Source organism: Melospiza georgiana, chromosome 8, assembly GCF_028018845.1.
Source record: "Melospiza georgiana isolate bMelGeo1 chromosome 8, bMelGeo1.pri, whole genome shotgun sequence".
Classification (NCBI taxonomy): domain Eukaryota; kingdom Metazoa; phylum Chordata; class Aves; order Passeriformes; family Passerellidae; genus Melospiza; species Melospiza georgiana.
Genome location: NC_080437.1, coordinates 22,974,629 through 22,994,380, shown reverse-complemented (window position 1 = coordinate 22,994,380; position 19,752 = coordinate 22,974,629). Strand labels below are relative to the sequence as shown.

The 19,752-nt window shown below is 36.8% G+C and overlaps 1 protein-coding gene across 1 annotated transcript in view; it reads left to right on the top strand.

The window, feature by feature from the left end:
• The window catches only part of ADGRA1 (adhesion G protein-coupled receptor A1), a 249,735-nt gene that overhangs the window by 25,732 nt on the left and 204,251 nt on the right, over positions 1–19,752 (top strand). The window contains exon 2 of the mRNA XM_058029388.1: positions 14,123–14,194. Within this exon, the coding sequence (XP_057885371.1) occupies positions 14,123–14,194 (72 nt within the window). The remainder of the gene's footprint in view (positions 1–14,122; positions 14,195–19,752) is intronic.

Here is a 19,752-nt window from a genome sequence, read left to right as displayed (position 1 = left end):
TGAGGGAAACTTGTCTGAGTGGTATATATCCAGCATCTATAACTCTGAAATGAAGTAAACTTATGGATGGAGACTTTTTAGATAGAAATGTGAAAATAGTATGTAGAAAACAGATTTTCCTCTTTATTTAGTATAGGATTCTTAAGGCATGCTTGAGTTGAGTATCAGATTATTCAGCAGCAACTATATAGCTTTTAGTTAAGAACTGCTTCAGGGCTGACAGTCTGAATATTTTGCCGTGAAAAGAGCCCTCAGGGAGCCGTGGACACTCAAAATGAAGCTGCTTGGTGAGATTCCCAAATTCTTACTCTCCTTCTGGCCTGCTGGTAGCTCAGGGTGAGTTTGTGTGTCTTGTGCCCGTGGGCTCAGTCACCAGCAGCCTTTTCCCCAACCCCTGTGCGCGGTGCCTGTGCCGAGCGCTGCGGTGCTGCTGGGGAACCCTGGCCTCTTCCCCTCCTCAAAAGAGATGGCAATCCCAAAGGTTCACTGTGGGCTCCAGAGGGGCAAAAGGGAGTGTCCTGCAGGGGGAAGGGCTGTGGGGCTCCCTACTCTGCCAGGCCAATCTCTGCGTTTTGGGACTCTGGGGTCTGCTACAGCAGAGGACTTTGCGCGTCACACTTTGAAGAGTAGGGAAGAAGCATTGCAGGAGTTGTGACTGAGGGCTGGGGTTTTTGGGGAAAAAAGGCCTGATTTTTAAAGGATTCCTCTAGTGTGCATGGATGGTACCCTGGGTCAGGTTTTTTTCTCCATTTGTTGTTGCTTTTGTGTCCACAGTATCTAGGAACTTCTTGTTTTAAAGAAAGTTGGCAACCAGGCTTCTCAGAGATGGAGACTTTTTAAGAGTGCCAAATTCCTTGAAAACTAATTCCAGAGCTGTCATCTTGTAATAAGATGCATTTTATTGGTATAGAAACATTTTTGAAATGAAAGAAAAAGCAAATCGGAGCATGACACATTAGATAATATAGCTGTAGGTAGACAACTGATGTGGATGTGTTAAGCTTCTCTTCAGGTATATTGTTCTTATGGGAGTGTGTGCTTATCATGCCATGAAATGCTTTAAGGTAATCTATTATTATACATAAATATTCAAATTGGTAAGACCAGAATCATACATAATTAAGACATTGAGCCATTCTCATTAATATTTTCCCTAGTCTATGCTGAATATAATTGATTTGGTACTGAAGCAATCAGGTCAGATTGCTTGGCTTATGTGAAGGACTTTGAATGAAAATGTCTCTGTTTAGTCTAAAAGTTCCTAATACAAAGATTACAGTGAAGAGAGATATTTAAAATATGTATCGGGATTTGTGTTACCATCTTGAAATTGTTTGTTTATTTTTGGACATAAAATTCCTGCTTTTACCTAATCTTTAATACAAAAAGCTTTCAGAAAACTTGGTAAAGAAGGACTTCTGATGACTTCTAAATATTTTGTGGCATTTACTGGGGCTAATTTCTGACACAGTTTCTATATTTCTCGGAGTGCCTTGCTAATATTCTATAAGAACTTGGAGTCTAGAGGAGGGAATTAAACAAATTTTAGAGAAAGGGACCTAACAAGCAAGGAATACCAAAGTTAGCTTCATTCAATACCCGAAACACAGTAGAAATATGTATTTAAATGAAGTTTGAAGGAAAACTGTCTTTGCTCTTAGTTTAGTCTTTCATAGTGTGAGGGTGAAACTGATCGAAACATCATTGAAATATTCAGGTTGAATGTTGGAAATCTTATTTGATAATCCAGAGTGGATGTTACAGTTAATTTTTTCCTAATACTGGTTAAGGGTTTTTTTTTTTGTTGTCATCAGGCTGGCACTTGGTAGTCTTTAAGATCTGCTAGATGGTTTCAGTCAAAATTCAGTAATAGTGTTACATACTTGTACCAGCAACTTGCTGCCCTAAATTCTGTACATTAACCATCTCCTATGTCAACTCAGTGAGCACAAAGTAATAAGTGTATGAGCAGCACAGAAATAACAGCTATGTGTGTTGCATGAAGTGCAGTTATAAATGATGAAATGGCATTTCAATGGAAAAGGGACAGGTGGGTGCCCATGCTGATTTTGGCTGTTACAAGAATTGTCTGTTGTGCCCTGTACTTTCTTTTGCTTTCTTGTCTTTGATGGGTGATGGATCTTCCACATTGGTATACCCAACTGCCCATTACTCTAACAGGGGCTTACCCAAAGAATGAATGTCTAAGGTATTTATTTTAGGAATTATTTAAGGACAGAGTATTTTTTGTCATTGTTCTTCAAGCAGGTTGTACTGGTTTTCTAAAGAACAAAAATTATGTATCGCTTGTAGATCATTTTAGTAAATAGCTTGTAATTATATATATGTACCAGAAAAGACAATCTTTATCTTACTTTTCTTTACTTGCTTTACTTCATTAGTATTCATAGCTATACTCTCTTCCCTAACCCTGCTTTTATTTCCTTTGTGCCTTTTATTTCTTCAATTCTTTCTGAAGACATTCTCTGTTTTTAAAAAATAAATAAGTGTGACTGGTCTTACTTATCCTTTCATGCCATTTCAGGCATCCCTGAAAGGTGCTATCACTCCCATTATTTATTCAAGGATCTGAAGACACTTCTGAAAAAAAGAATAAATTATTCTGTCATCATTAGTTTAGGAAAACTTTTAAAACCTCTGAAAGAAATGAATTGGGAAACCATTATGAATAACCGAGCTTCATTTAACATACCTGTGATCATTTCAGGACATGATTCCCTGCAAAGGCTCTAGAATTCCTTGTGGATATTGCTGCCAGAGTTTATTATTTTAAAAGCAGTGCATTCAGCTACAGTTATTGTATAACTAAATGTTTTAGGAGCCATTTGGCAGAAATGCACACTGTGAGGTAGAGCTGAATATTTGCAATTGAGTATCAAACAGAAGGTGGCTGAGTGAGCTGAACATTGACTGATGCGAAAGAAACAGATACAAAGCAAGGTAGGGAGAAGTTGGTTGTGTAATGGAAGTTGAATCAAATGATAGGTGTCTTTGTATTATTTATACCAGTGTTTTGAACAGTTGTGCTGAAAGCTTTATTTCAGAGTTTGCAGCTATAGTTAAAATGGAAAGAACATCAAATATTGAACAACACAGCCTTAGGAAGATAATTTTAAGTACCTGAGCTGATAGATGCAGCATTTGAGACTGAGATTAAAAAAAGACAAATCACAACTGAGGCTGTCATTGACCACTTTAGCTTGGTAGCTGGGAAGTAGATGGACTTGGAGATAATTGCTGTGTTACACTCATCACATGGGGTGAAAACTGCCTTCTCAAATGTCCTAGGAGAATTTCCTTAAAGCCCATTTTCTTAAGGTAACCACATTTCCCCTCACCAGCGCAAAATCTCTGCGTGATAAGGCATGAGGATATTGCTTAGGCTTAAAATCAGTACTTTCAACCAAGTAAGTGGAGTCTTCTGCTTACAATAATTAATTATTAATTGTCTAGTTAGGGACCCATGTTGGGTAAAGCAAAAGGAGTTTCTGGAGAAGCTCAAGGTCTGCATCCTCATGTTTGGAGTTTCTCAGTCTGACACTTACTGTGACAGTTCTCTTGCATAAATGTCTGATCTGTCCAATAAGTTTAGAGCAGAGGATCTCTGTGCTGTCTAAAGGTCAAATTTTTAGGCATTGTTCAAACTGTTGCAGTCTGTTTTTTAAGTGGTGCTCAAGGCCAAAATAATCCACAACAGCTATTCTGGATTACACAATCTACAAAATTGTATTGTGGATTACACAATAACACAAAAGTGTCCCTGTTTTACCACTCTGAACAGTGCTCTGATCTACCTGGGTCTGCTTTATGCAGGACATGGGCCTGGATGACCTCAAGAGGTCCCTTCCAATCCAGATGATTGGGAGAATCAAATTATCTGTCATCCTGCATTTTCTCCCTCAAATGGATGCTATCCCAAATCTGGTTTTTAAACCATCTGGCAGACTTGAAGAATCTCCAAAAAGAACTATAAACTGGTATGATGGACTGGATGCATTGTGTTGGGTTCACTTGCCCTCTGAATTAAATAAGAATAATCACTAACTGTTTAAAACTTTGGGCTGTCACTCAGCTAGAGTGTGTATCAGTAGCTGTCTGAAGTGCCTTAGAAAAACTTTGTCGCTCCTTATTAACAGCTAAAACTCTGTTCCTCTCAGTCTTTGACACCAAATGGAAGGCTGGGGACCATTTTGACATGCAATCTTAGTGGTTGAGGCAAGATAGAAAAAACAATTTAGATTTCCTAACCTAGCTCTTTAAATATATCCTTATGAGAAAAGATTTTATTTTCAAATTCAGCAAGGAATTATTTAATGATGCCAGACCAAGTGGTTTTTTTCAGGCTTTCAGATTCAAATATATTACCCAAAGGATGTACAATGAGTTCTGTATTTCATTGAATTATCAGAAGGTGTACATTGTCATTTAAAAAATATTACTGCAGATAGCTCTTTGGCAGAATACAATTACAGTCCCAGTAGAACTTGTAAGTTAAGCTATAAACATTATAAAAACAACAAACCAATTTGTGGCAAAATCAAAATAAATTGCTACAATAGAAACTTTTCAGTATTTTTTCTGGATTTATAGTCAGCAATTGTTACTGCTTAACTGTTTTAGTAACTGAGAGACATGAGCATTTTGAAGACAATTCTGAGCATAGTTTTCAGAAATAATATGGAAATTTTATAATGCTCTTTTAGAAATACATAAAAGATTAGCAAAACTGAGGAAAGCTAAATGAGTGTTTCAGGATTTAAGAGAACAGCAGCAAGCTGAATATGAGAAGTACTGAAAAGATCTTACAAAGGAAACAAAAGGTAATATAAGAAGTGTGATAAAATAGGAATGGTGACTCAGGAAATTTTACTCTTTGTACAAAGTGACTTAGAAGTAAGTTATAGTAAAATCTGAATAGGAAAGGTGAATTCTTTCTTATACAATTTAAAATTCAATGTTAATTATTTATTTAGTAGTCTTGTTAAAGTCCTTGAACTTAAAAATTCAAATTCAAAATTTACTTATAGTACAAAGCCTCCTGACTGAGTTTTTTGTAGTGTTAAAAACAGGTTTGGCCCACCTGTGGAGGTGTAAGACGTTTTGGGGTGCTTGTGATCAATTGGCTGAGCAGCGGAGTGTCAGCCCAGGAGAGAGGAATGGTTATGCTGACCTTGCCATGAATCACTTGCAGAAACCATTTTGAAGTGGGGAACCTAAATGAACTTCTTATTCCCACTGCAATGCGTGTAAAAATTCATGTCCTGTAGGATAAAGATGTTTCTCAGCTCTTGTCTGTCTGGTTGGTGCTGAAATGCTCAATCTGCACATTGCTCCAGTGCATTTTTCTGTTTCTCTGCAGCTCCTGGTGGTGTTTGTACCATTGCTGGTGGTGAATTTTATAAAAGTGTGAATGAGAAACAAACATAAGAATGCAATCTTCCCACAATGTCAACTGAGTTGAATGAAAGCCATGTCAAAAGCTAATCCTCCTGGAGACAATCACTTCAGTAAATCCATTTGCATGTTGCACAGGCTTACTCAATGGAGAACTTTTAAATTTTAAATATTCTGTATGAACCTCATTTTTCCCACTAAAAATGGATTTTAAATACATATTGATAGAAGGATGTGCAGTGAGTCAACGGCAAAACCAAGAACACCAGGGCATGCAGACCATGCTGTCACCAGTTGGCTACATATGCTTTTAGAAAGTGTTTTATTGCAAGGTCAGACATAAGGATTTCCTTTTCATTGTAGAGAGAGCTTTGAATGATTCCTCTCTTTTTCCAAAAAAAATGTTGACAATAGGATCTTTGATCTTCAGAAGCTAATGCACGTGACAAATTTAATTCATGTAAATAATTCTGCTAGACTCAGTAAGACCCATCACAGGAAGTTAAACACACATAACTATGTCTCAAGTAAAGACCATGCACGTGGTAGGTATAGTGATATAGTCCAAAAGTTCACTTAGATAAAGTTCTCTCTTCAAAAGATGTAATGGAAATGCTGTCTTATCAAAAGGTCGTATGGGTTTTTTTAACTACCTTTTGCAAAAACTGACATGCACTCAAGTTCAAATCTTGTAAAAGCAAGATTTATCTAGACAGCTGAATGGTGTTATAAGTGTCCATGTTGTAGTAAAATAGTAATGATTTATCACACTTTTTTATATCCTCGTATTTTATGTTCAGTTCAGTATTATGTGATTTTAGGATATATCAGTGTGTAATTTCAGTTTACTATTCCAGTGCTATATTGCTATTGTCAAACCTTTTTCTACAATCATCCACTCATGATGTAAGTTTTCCAGGTGCTGACTTTCTTGAATGCAATTGATTAAACTTGTATTCTGTAGAATAGAATCCTGTATGACACCTTGGATGTTCAGTGATCTTTAGAAATAACCTTTAGACCTCAAGGTCTTGTGGGAAAATAAAAAGTTTTACTTAATAGGATCATCTAGTTCAGAAATTCTCTAATGCTTGACAAAAGTCATAAAATAGACAAGCACATTTCTTTTCACAAGTACTTGCAGTCCTATTAGTAATGCTTTGATTCCTACTGCTACTTGTCCTGTTCAGTTAATTAATATCATTTTGTAGTGGAGTGGGCTTGTTCAAAAGCTGAAAACTCTTTTAACTCCCCCACTGTTAGGAAATCATATTAAAATTTCTATTTGAGAGTGACCTTGCTGCTTCCTTTTGTTGATACATTAATACCACTAAACCAGTATTGGGGAGAGATGAGTTGTGCGTCCTGCTAGTGATGATAATGTTTTGTTTTACTGCTTGAATTGTGATGTTGCTTACAAAAAAAAGGCTCTTGAATAAGACTTTACCTGATTAAATCAGTGGATGTGGTAATTAATACAAGAATTCTCTGGGTTTGATATTTTGAATGTGACCTAGCAGTCCCTTATATCATCCAAGAGGACTCTTGATGAAAAGCCACCAGTATCAACACCAAAGAAAAAAGGATAAGAGTTTTGCCTTATACTTTAAATTGCTGAAAGTGGGGCTATTGAACAATGGTTTTCTACAAAGGCAATGTTCTGTTTTCATACTACAGTTTCTCCCACATTCCATCAAATTTATGACAGACTATTAGTGTTAATTTGCACTTTTGGAAGGACTTCCATTTTAATAACTAATTAACTATAAGGAATTTTTTGATGCTCGTTTGCTGTCATCAAATAGTGTCAGGATGTGGAAGCTGCTGTACTGCTGGTACTGTACAAATTAGAAGGATAATTAGCACACTGTTACTGCCTCTTTGACTGTAGCTGTTTGAGGGTTGTTTCTGCCATATAAACATACTATGTACAATAGTAGGCACTTTTTGAAGTATTTTTCTGCTTTCACTACTGCTTGATATTGCTGCAAGTGAATGGGTTTAACACAAGCTGGTATATGGGAAAGATAATGATGAAACCAGCTGGAGTTGGAGGTGCTGAGAGACTGGGTTTTATTGCTTTCTACAGGATTTTCGTATGATTCTTTTTAAGAATGCTGACCACACGCTTTGTTTAGTTTGAAAAGACAATACAATGGGCCACAATTCTCTTCAGGAAGAGCAGTGTCACTTTAGGGCATTATATGCATCTTTACTCTTCTGATAATTTAGCTTTATGCTCTTTTAAGTTTCAATGTTCTCCAAGTCAGAAAGAGAGGCAGACACTGAATTACTGTACACAGATACTGATAGATAATAAATTAATGAATGCTCCCCATATCTTTACAACTTTTCCTTCCTTGTGTTTGGGTATCAGACTATGTAGATGTCCACCACAGCCCATTCATCTCGTGAGCTGTCAGTAATGTTTTCAGTCCTTTTTCTCTTTTCACTTGTTCAATCAGTTTTGTTATTGTTCTGTGACTTCCCTCCCAGTCTGTCTGTATAGTTCTAATATTATCTGTTGAAGTCTTAGGTAGTAGCTCAGTAGTTGGGCTGTGGTTTGCAGTTGGGAGAGGGGAAGAAAAAAGTGCAATTAGTACCTGTATTTTATGATAGCTCCATGTATCTCTCTCTGTGGCACAAAAAGCAGGTATCCTTTTTAAAATCTATTTTTTCTATTTCTGCCGTGTTTGTGGGCAAACTCCTTAATTTGTTTCTGTGGTGCAGCTCTCAATGAATTATGGATGTTGAGGGGAATAAACAATAGTCTGGTTTACCAAGAAGGATTTTAAAATGTTAAAAAATTTAGAAAAAATTAGCTTTTCATTTTACACTGTAGGATTTCAATACAAATTATTCCAGTCTTCTTCTGATAGAATAAGACTGAATTTATGATAGAAATTATTTTTTCCCTACCAGAGTTACAGGGAATTTCACAAGATGTCTGCTCACACTCCCTTTGTAACCACATACCACATGTAAAGAGAATGAACACCTTAAACTTCAATTTGTTAGCTCTTATCCAGCTTCCATGGAAAGTGATTAACTACTATTTGTACTTAGATTATTATTTTGAAATAAAAGATACTTCAAGTTGCTTGATGTTAGGTTAGTATATAAGAGAAACTTCACAACTCAAACTGCAGTTTCTGAACAGATCTCCTACACAGTCATTCCAGATGTACAGCCTTAGTGGAGGACCAGGTTTTCAAATTCTCCTGGATGTCTGCCTAGCACACCTTTCTACTTGAGGAGTGGAAAGCTGAAGAGGGATTAAGAAGAAGTGCACAGCAGGGGCAGGTGTGCCTGGGGGTCTGGGGTGTGTTTCCTGTAGCACTTCAGCTGTGTCCCTTCAGCTGTGCTCAGTGAGAGGGGCTTAAAGGAAAGATTTGGAGATTTCAGTTTTCTAGACGTGGTCTATCAGCCTAGACACAGGCCTGGGTCAAACTTGATCTGTACCAGCTCTTGGGCTGCTCAGCAGAAAATCAGGTGAAAGTTGACATTTTACTGATTTTTCATGAAGTTTGGGTGGGAGTTTTTTGCTTGTGGTTTTTGTGTATTTTCCCCTGTGAGTATTATCAGAGGAAATACATATTTTCATTAGTGGGTCACACTTCCTTCTGTGTTCACTATGCATTTGGGAATAGCAGTCTTCATCTCCATGCCTTGTCCTCCATGGATTTGGTTATGTGAGCTGTGCTTTCTCTGTGGGTGCACTGCTGAGCGAGCTCACAGGCTTTGGGCTTTACTGGGTGGGATGCAGCCCCATCCCACTGAAGAAGCCTCAGCTGTGGAATTTGTTTACTCTGTAATGTCATTGACTTTGGAGCCTTTCTAGAAAGATTCCTTTTCTCTGAGAGGTTATAGGAACTTGAAGTTTGTTTGCATTATGATTGAGAGCTCTTTATTTGATGCTTTTTAAATACTATAGTAAGTTCTCTTATGCTGGGCATTTTTTATACTTGAATGAGACTCTGTTGCACATCATCCTGTACGTTCTATGGTTTCACAAAACCAAAAATCACAGCATCATTTTAAGCTAGCTGTGATTTGTGGCTTGTTTAACTCAAATGGAGGAATTGGAAAGAAAATCAGAATTATTACTTTTATCCATTTGAACAATTTATTCTTTTAGATATGTCTGTCCTGTAAAGGGTGTCCAGGAGAGAGTGGAAGCAATGGCTCATGGACTGCCCATGCTTCTCCATTGTTAGCATCTCCTTGGCATGATTTTGGTCCTGGTGTGTGGTGAGTTGGTTGGTTGGTTTGTTTGCAGTGCAGGGTGGATGAAATTGTGTTCAGCCTGTGCTGCAGCCCCCTGGGGAAGTGCATTTGTGCCAGAAACTCTGTGCATGGATTAAATGCTTTAGGATGTCAGTGAGAGTTGAGAGAGGGTGTTTGAATGATATCCCTTCAGGACAGGAGCAGTGCTGGAGGGCTCCACAGGGCCAGCAAAGTACAGACCTGGTGTTAATGTCTTCTGAACAGCCTCCCTGGTGTAGACTGTCCCCCAGAGTGTCTTGGGAGAGGGAGTAGCAGGGACATAACATTTCAGAGGGTCAACTGCAGTAACAAAGTGGTTCACAACATGTCTGATCAGCAGAGTGGTGCTGACAGGTAAATTGCTCCCCAGCACTAGTTTAGTTGTATCCTGTCAGAGCTGGGACTGAAATTACCTTGATTTGGGTTTTCAGTTGCTTGGGTTTAAGTCGTTAATATATTGTGTGAAGACAGTTTGCAAACTGCTTTAAAATAAATGCTTATTAGAAGGCTTCTCTGGGAAACTTCTTTCTTAACAAAACCAAAAAAATAAACAAAAGGAAAAAACCCACTGCCATCACAAAAAAACCAACTCCCAAACCAACCAATCAACCAGCCCAAAACCCCCCCAAAACCCAAACCAAACAAAAAAACCTACTTTAAGTAGGTTTTGGTTTTGGAAAATATGATCATTGAAATAAAGTGTGCTCATTTTTCGTAGTGTTTCTTCTGCTGGAATAAAATATTTAAAATGTGAGATTCTTAGCACATGGCTAGAAACTGATAATTATTTAAACCAGCTGCCTAGTTGCAGTGTATAGTGAGATTCATCACTGTGATTCACTAACACATCTGAAAAAAAAATCCCAAAAGACAACCAAGTGAAAATGCTATGGATAGATAAAATGTGAGAAGTGGATGCATGGTGTTGGTTTATTTTTAAAAAATGCAACCTCTATTTGGAGTTTGATTAGAATGAGTCAGTTTCTGTTAGATCTGACAGTTATAAATTTGTTATTAGCTTTCCAAAATAAAATACATGACTAACACTTTTTTAAAATGTGCTTATTCACCAGACATTGCATCTGTAGGTACAGGAAAAGGATGCTTATCACTGCAAAATTTCTGCAGGTCTTTAATTAGAAGCATTTCCCTGTAAGGAGATGACTGTATTTGCAGGAAAAGAGAAACTTCCCTATTTTGGCCATACTTGACACATTTCATATCCAGTCTGTTACTCATCTAAAGAAATAATGTACAAAAATCATTCAGTGTAATTTGCGCATCAAGAGTAAGAGCCACGATTTTTCCTGGCATTAATTATTTTCAAACAATTTTCACTTTCTGTAGTTTAGCCTCATTTTTCTGTTAGGATTTTGAACATTGTAACCAAAACTTTCCTTCCTTCCATCCTCATCCCCACAGCAAATATTCTCAGAAGGGAAGGATGTTACAAGTTGCATTGAAAGTTTAGTAAGTGATTTATTATTGTATGAAAATAAATGGGATTTGTGTTTGCCAGTGAAGTTGTTCATTTTATTCACAGAATTGATCTTTGGTGCAAACCAAATCCTTCTTGATAGCAGCCTGTTGCAAGTTCTTGTACATCACTAAAACTAATTAAAAACAGGTGGATTCTTCCCATGGAGCAGTACCACCCAGCTCAATGAAATGAAGATAACTTGTATGAATTGTCAGAGAGGATGTTGTTTTCCTTAGGGACCGTACTGGAATGTTAGGATTCTCTAAAGCTGCCTTTCTGAACAGAAAAATAACCATATTTTAACTATGATATCCATATTACTTTGTTTATAAAACTTGAATTTAAGTTGGCGCTGTAGAGAAGAGGAAACCCTAAAGGAAACTTAATTTTTGAAACCTGATCTCTGTGTGAAAGTCTCTGTGAAACTCTGGTATAAAGATTTGAAGGGCTTCATTTAGGAACTCAAATCTACATAGCTAAGTTTTGTTGGTGTTTTTTTTTTTTAATTTTGTGGTGTCACATTTTTCAAGACAGCTTATCTTTCCCAAAAATGAAGGACATAGCATTATTGAAGAATCACGAGCTGTGTTTACTGAGTATTTCATTTATGAACTAAATGATCTGCTTAATCTCATGATTTATTGCTAGTTTGATAGTTCTCTTTAATTAATAGGTGTTTGGCTTGTGTGGGATAATGATGCTGGTTTTATTCTGTGTGTAGGGCTGTGCAGAACAGGACATGGAGGTAGGGTAGGAGACTGCCTGATTTGTGCTGCATTTTCCTGGAGTGCCAGCAAGGTTCAGACCGGCCTCTCTTTCTGGGCAGAATGAATAGAAGGCTGGAAAAAAAACTGTCACAATAAATTTTTTTTAATGACAGAAATACTTGTATCTAAGCTAACTATGAGTTTTGAAATCACGTATCTTTGCAAATCAGATTATTCAGAGTGGTCGAAATATAGCCTTTGTATCTAATGTCATTGTTACAGACCTCAAAGATGGTCTCTCTGTAACAAGGCATATTAAAAAAGTGACCCAGTGTGAAGTGGACTAGTTTATGTTAGTCTTTACAAGCCTAGCCAATTTTAATTTTGAGTCTTCATTTTTTTCTTGTCTAACTCCAGTTCTGTGCAGCCTCAGATGACAGGTTGAATAAAATAATAAAGTAATAGAAGACTGAAAATAAAACACTAGAGCATTTCATATATTTACGTTTTCTACTTTAGATAGTTTGAATTTTAAACAAGTCTTTCATCGTGTCACTGCTAAAATGTATTCCTAAAATGGTAAAGAAGACTTGGTAAATTAGATAAATATTATTATCATACATACAATTTTTAATCTGAGAAGTAGGAGGAGGAACTTGTGACATGTGGAGTTTGTTAGTTGATGGAAATAAACTGTGTGTATATTGGAGCATATTTAATTTTTGTTGCAAGCTGAGGGTTCTGCGTGCTTTCGGATGCATGGGTGTATGGACCATGGTTGATGCCAAATTACCATTTGTGGGTGCCACTGTCTGGCTCTGGGTGAGGAGTGATGCTGCTGCACACATGCATTGACAAGCACATAGTGTAGGGCAGGTCAGGTCTGATCATCTCTCTCCTCCATGTAGATGGCTCACAGTGGGCCATCAACTCACATCAAAATATGCATTTATTGATGAATTTTAGATCTGCAGAAATCTCCAGATCTTAATAACATTGCAGTATTTTAACTTTGCTACATTAGTATTTTTTTTTCCCCTGTGGGTCAGTGTTGTTACATTTGCACCTAGAAGTGGGATTTTATGTGGTTGGTTTGTTGGGGCAAAGAACTTACTGTTCATATACAGTGGCAAGTGCTAAGAGCAAGACTATCTTGTCTTGTGTAACAGATGGTTTTAAAACTTTACTAAAAAATAAAATTGATCAAAAATTTTAGTTAGTTTAGTTTTTCTAGTTAAGAATATAAAATTTCTTTTGAATTTTTTTTGTCTTCTATCTTATTGCAAACTGCTTATCACATTTTGAAATGTACTTTTGTGTACTAGAGAAGTATAATTTATTGTAAATGTTACATTAAAAGACTCATTTCTCAGGCAGTTGGAATTAGATTTTTTCAGAGCAATGTTTTCTATGCACATTGCATAATCATTAGACTAAAAACCCAATTTCTCCAGCTTCTAAAATAAACCATTTCTTTTGCATATTGAAAAGTTTTTAAGGGGTAACATCTTCAGAATAAGTGCATGTTCATATTGTATTGCTTCTGAAATAGCTGGGAACAGTGATGGAAAATCACTAAGCTAGAAAGGATCACTTGTGAAATACACAGTACCTTAACATAAAGATGAAGAATAAACAACTTTTTCCATGGCCTGCATGCAGGGCCAGTTTGCAGCTGTGTGGTGGTGCTTGATGGGTCAGGCATAGTTTAATTACTGAATTTCTACTATGCAGAGGTTGCAACAGGAAAACATTTTTGGACTTGTCTGTTTTTGTTTGTCTCTCCTATAGAAAATGAAATACTTTGTCTGTACGTGTGAGCTATCCATGGTATGATGGCTTGTACCTCCCTGCTACAGCAGCCACTGCAAAGTGATTTTATTGTCCTCCAATCTACTGGAATAGTTTTTAACATGTCTTTTGCTTTACCAGCCTTTTTGCAGAGGAACAAGTACCTCAGTTTAATTTAGAATCTACGAGTGAAGTGTGGGCATTTAGCAGTGTTAGAATTTTCAAGCTGGAGTCAAAATTCTTTCTTGACATATTTATTGACAGTGCTTTTATTTAATAAAGAAGAAACCACACACTTTGGGAAATGGTATTTTTTATTTATGGCTAAGATGGGAAAATGCAAATGAAGTGGTGAATTTTGTGATTAGTATTTTACAGAGCAGTCACTTTACGATAATTACATGTTTTAGATCAGTGGAATTATCATGTTCTATTAACCAGATTGTTTCCTGACTTCTTGTAGGATTCTGAGTAACAACAAGATCTTGGGGTTGAAGAATGGCTCTTTCTTCGGGCTGAGGTCCCTGGAGAGACTGTGAGTAACTGATCAGCCTTGCTCCACCTTCAATTAAAAGTCTTTGTACTTTAAATATAGAGGCAAATGACAGATAAGGAAGCTGAGATGTTCTGAGCTGCATAGCACAGTAGAGTTTCTAGGCAGCCATCAGGTTAAGAAACAGCATAAAAATGAGTGCATGAGGATGGACATGGAACATGCAGGAAAGCACTGCCATCAATTTGGAACTAAAATAAACACCCAGTCAAAGCCCTTGTACTACACTATGCACTATCACAGCAAAGACTGCTATATGTAGTGGTAACACTAATATACCTGACATGTAGTTTGGGTTATTTAACTCGTTGGTCTCCAATATTTTTATTTCAGATCTATATAATTTTAATTTTTTTCTATATTTTAATTATAATATCAACAACTTAGCATGTATCACAGGAGCAAACAATGACTGATAAAGCTCCATGGCCATGTATTTCAAGCCAGTATTTGAAGGGGGAAGAGGAGCTCAGGAACAGCTAATGAGTTAGGAAGAAAATATTTGGAAACTTCAAAGGAAATAAATAAGTAGTAATCGCTACACTATAATAACAATACTTTCTGTATATATAGGTCAGTCATTTGAGAATGATTGTGAACAAGCCTAAAGGACTATTTTTTATATCTATAGGCAACTTCTGGTACCAGTACATCTAAAATGAGAAATTATGTCATGCCTATCTTACAGTATCTCCTGCAGCTTAAGCTAAATTACCCTTATACTGTTTTGTAAGAGTAGCTTTGTTATGTAGAATGTATGGGGCATGAATATTTCCATATGCAAAGAAATTATGTATTAAAATCAACCTTAGCTAATATTTTTTACTATAGATGTGTGTGATATGTATGCTGTTCATGGTTGTGGAACAAAGTGGGTAAGTATACCATACTGAGTTGTTTGAGTGTCCTAAATGTGGTTTAAAAATAAACAACTTATTTCAAGGTCCACAGCAATCCCTTTGAAGGATTTGGGTAAAGTGACTTTCAGAACATTTCTGCTGAGTAACATTACATTGTCTCTGCATACAGTTATAGTTGTGTCAAATACTTTGATCAATCTATTAAATTATATGGAATATTAAGTAGTCTGGAATGGAGAGTGAGGTATTCTTAACTAACTATTATTATTTAATATTAGGATTAACAGTGATATGAGGTTTGTAAAAAAAGTCTACAAATATTTTAGACGAAACAAAAACAATTTAGAACACAGAATAGAATTACAAATTTATTGCAAGGGAAATTAGTAAGTTAAATTCTCATGTAATGGAAGTAAATGCAATTAATGTAGTGTTTAGAACTAAAGGAAAACATTTCCTCTGAGGTTTTCTTAATGTTTAATTTACATTGGAGAATTATACTGAGTGTGTAGTTTTAAGAATTTTATTAGTTAAATAGTGAGAGAAATACTTGAGCCTGAGAAGACATTACAAACAAAACTAAGAGCAGTGAGAAAACAGAAAAACTGCCTTAAGTGTCTAACCTCAAGTACCATAACAATCCAAACCATTCTATTTTCCTGTACTGATTTTTAACAACAGTACAGATAAAATTAATATCATCTTCTCTGTTTATAATTCTGTTTGTCTATGGTGTTAATACAAAATCCATGAGTGGTCCATGAATTGAAGACTGGAATTCAAGTGATGACATTCTCATGATTCAGCTGCTCTGTTTCTGTTTCATTTGGGGCCACTCAGGGCCCATATGCTTCTTATCAATATCTGTGAAATCCCAGTTTCAGCTGCAGGGGTGAGAACAGCTGGAATAGCCTATTAGGAGGTGAGTGTGAATGAATTACAGCTGGATGAGTTCTCCTAGTTCTTGGACAAAGGTTTCCCCAGCTTTGCCTTTTGGACAGAACCTGATTCAGAGCAGTACTTCAGGTGCTCAACATGGAGAGCTGTGGCAGCAACAGCTGCTGATGTTCATGACTTATCAAAACGGACCAAGAGCTTCCATTCCTTGCCTGAAAGGAAGGACTGTGGCAGGGAAATCCAACTTCCCTTAAAATAATGTTAAGTTTACAAGATTAGGTGCTTAGGAACATGGGTGTACTGGAGTTAAGAATTACTCACTTAATTTGGCTTTACACTCCTTGTGGTCCTGTTCAGAAGAAAAGGTAATGTGAGTGCCATAGAGGAAAGAATCATGTAAGTCAGGTTTTTTGGGTTTTTTTTATGGTTACCATGAGATCATGAGCTAGAAGAGTGTAAGATTACATGGAAAATGAAATCATTCAATGTCAAACTGGAAAAGAATAGAGAAGTAAAATTTCAGGTGGAATTGAATGACTTGTATATTCTGGGTCTTCCCTGTTCTGGAGTGCTTAAACCCTCTTTTTGGGTAAAGAATGGTTTGAAGCACTACTCCAATAAGTGAGTGAAAACTTTCCCCCTATTATTTTGTTTTTCAATGCATGTCACAACAGGAATTGGATTACAGAAGTGTCAGTCTTCTCAAGTTCTGGTGATTTCTCAAGAGCATGTTACACAAGTGAGGTCCCTCACTGAGCAGTTGTCTCAAAGGGAGGCTCTCATTCTATCAAGCAAATCAAAAAAAGTTATTTACCCCTTAACTGTCCATTCTGAGTAAGACAAAATTGATTTCCCTAAAACTAAGGCTATTGTAGAATTCTAATATTTTACCTGGATTATTTTTTTCAAATGTTTTTTCAGAAAATTGAGATTTTTTTCAACCATAGCAAGAATAACAAGGTTAGCATTGCAGATTTTCTCAAACTGTGTTGCTGCTGTAGGAAACATGATACTACATTTTCAGAGGATAGAGCCAACAAACCAGGGAAAAATATGTTTAGGGAAACAGTTACTTCCTGTTTAATAATTTAAGGATAGTATTACATTTAATAATAATCCATTAATATTAAAAATGAAATGTAATAATGTCCATTAAAAATAGTGATCAAAAGGCATGTATGAAATACTGATATTTTTACTGGGCATTTTGTAAAAATGCTTTGAAAAACACTGACTCACAAGGGTGCACTTTCAGTTTTATGTATGTGTACGCACAGTGACTCATGACTGATCTGTAGAGGTGGCAATACCTTTTCATAGTTACAGTTTGCTGAAATTAAGAAATTGCCATTTGCTGGTTTGGAAAGGTTGGCTCACAAATGTGACATGGCATCTGGATTGTGATGTGCCACTGAGCTTACACTGTAGAGACCAGAGGCATTTAGATGTGAAGATCATAACTTTAATACTGTGAGAGAACAAAAGTTTTCTGCAAACTTTTATTTTATACAGATATTATATGCTGTCCACTTATATGGTCCTTGAGTTGGAATAAATCAGAAGTGTAGGTAAGACTATAAATAAGCTTTTTTTGAAGCAAGTGTGGTAAAGGAATTGTTTGTTAAAATATGAAGAGCCATGTGGAATTTAACCAGAGGAGATCTACAGGCCATAAATTTTTTAAATGAGAATGCACACCTTGAACCTATTTCTGTGATACACCCTGTGGAGATGGCTAGCTTCACATTCAGGAGGCTGAGAATTCAGTTTGGGTGTGAAGCTGAGGGCAAAGACTTGACAGCTTGTAATGATTTCAGTTTCAGTGCCTTCCCTGTCTGCAGTCAGTGTTCTGCCTTCCCAGAACAGCAGGAGTTATAACAGAGATTTAAATAAGTTTTACTTATGCTCTAGGTAGCATAAAAGAAAGGAAAATGAAAGTGAAGTAACCCTTTCAAGTAAGTCTCAGCAACCTGAAAACTCTTGTTTAGTGAAATATTTGGAGGGATCTGAACAACTGAATTTTCTGTGTGATTTGGCAGTGGAATTATTGCGTAAATCAGAACAATATATTACATGGGAAAATCTGACAGTTTCCTTCTTTAAGAATTATTTTTACTTATTTATTTTTATTTTCTCAACATGGGGTTGAACATGCTGTTACCCAAAGAATCATAGGCTAGTGCAGGTTACCAAGCTGCTTGCAGATGCCTTGTCATGGCAGTGTGGGGTATGGATGCTGCTGTGAAGCATTGCCATCCCCCTCAGTGTGCAGCAGTGAGAGCATTAGTGCCAGCTGTGGCAAGGCATTTTCTGCCTGAGGATATTTGGCCAGCCATAGTCCATGGGATGCTTCTGGGGACAAAGACTGAGGTGATTGGGCCAGGTGCTCCAGCTGTGCTGGACCTAAAGCCAAGAACCAGACTAGGAAAAGAAATATTTTTCCCTCATCCTGGTGCCAGCTGGTGCAAAACAGAATGTCCTGCAGCTATTATCCACAGTGCTAATTTTCTTACTTTGCACAGCAGCACTGCACCACAGTTGCCTGGACAGCCCTGCCCTGAGCTCTCTCCCCACGTTATCCCTCCTTTCGTGGCCTCCCTGCTGTGGGCTCCTGGTGCTCTGGGATTGAATGTGCACTTGGGATTTTCAGAAGTGGGTCTATGAGGTTGCTCTCTCTCTCTCTTTCATAACCAAATGGACTTTTTCATTAGGTTTATAGGAGCATTATACCTCTGAGACTGTTGCTCCTTTGTCCCAGTGACTGAACCTCTGACGGGTTCAGAAGCTATTGGGAGGGAACCAGCAAATACAAATAAAGAAACATACACAAACAGACCGTGGTTGCATAAGCAGTTTCCTTGGGAAATCAGGATGAAAGATCACTAAGCAAGATTACACATATTTTTCCCAGTTGAGCCAGAAGAAAACATGCCAGGCACTAATAAGCAGCAGTGACTGTTTTACAGAAACTTGCTTTGTTACATTTTCTAGACAAAGAAAAATAGTATTCAAGTATCTGTAAGAATTTAGCAATGAGTTTATTTTTTGTTTTATTTTTTTAGCACTATACCTGTGTCTTACTCTACCAGGCCTCACTTAGATTGTGTGTAGTTTTATTAAGTGCTGCTGTACAATCAAGTTCCACTCACATGTCAGTGCTGTACAGCCGCATGTTGTCCTCAGTTATTATCAAGCAGGCCTAAAAGCTGCTTCCAATAGATTTCAGTGGGACATTCTGCAGCTATGTGTTTTGGTGTAATAACAGAAGTAATAACACACTAGGTTGAGGGAGGGATGAAAAGGAATAAAAAGACAAGCATAAAAAATTAGACCATAGGAAAAACATGCTGTTAAGCAGTTGTTAAAAAAATTTGATATTTAGATTTTCTTTAGCAAAATTCAAGTGATGGAAGTGTAAAACATGAAGGTTTGACATTTTTAACATGCAATTCACATTTTCTAAATTACTGTCTTCTTCATTGTTTCCCTGCCCATACATTTGAAATGTGCATATGCACGCACACACATGAAGAAACAGATGTTCTTTGTAGGTACTGTGAAGAATTGGAAATATGCTCAAAGAAACTGTTAACAATTATACTTTCAACACATTGTGTATGACATCTTTAAAGTTAGAAACTTCATAGATTAAATTTAGAATGTGTTCTTTTTTGGATTGTTGTAAAAATAGAAAAATACTGGTTATTATGAACTCACAATATTTCTGACTGACAGCCAGGATCCAGCTGTGCAACATTTTTGGCTTTTTTTTCCCTTGAAGAT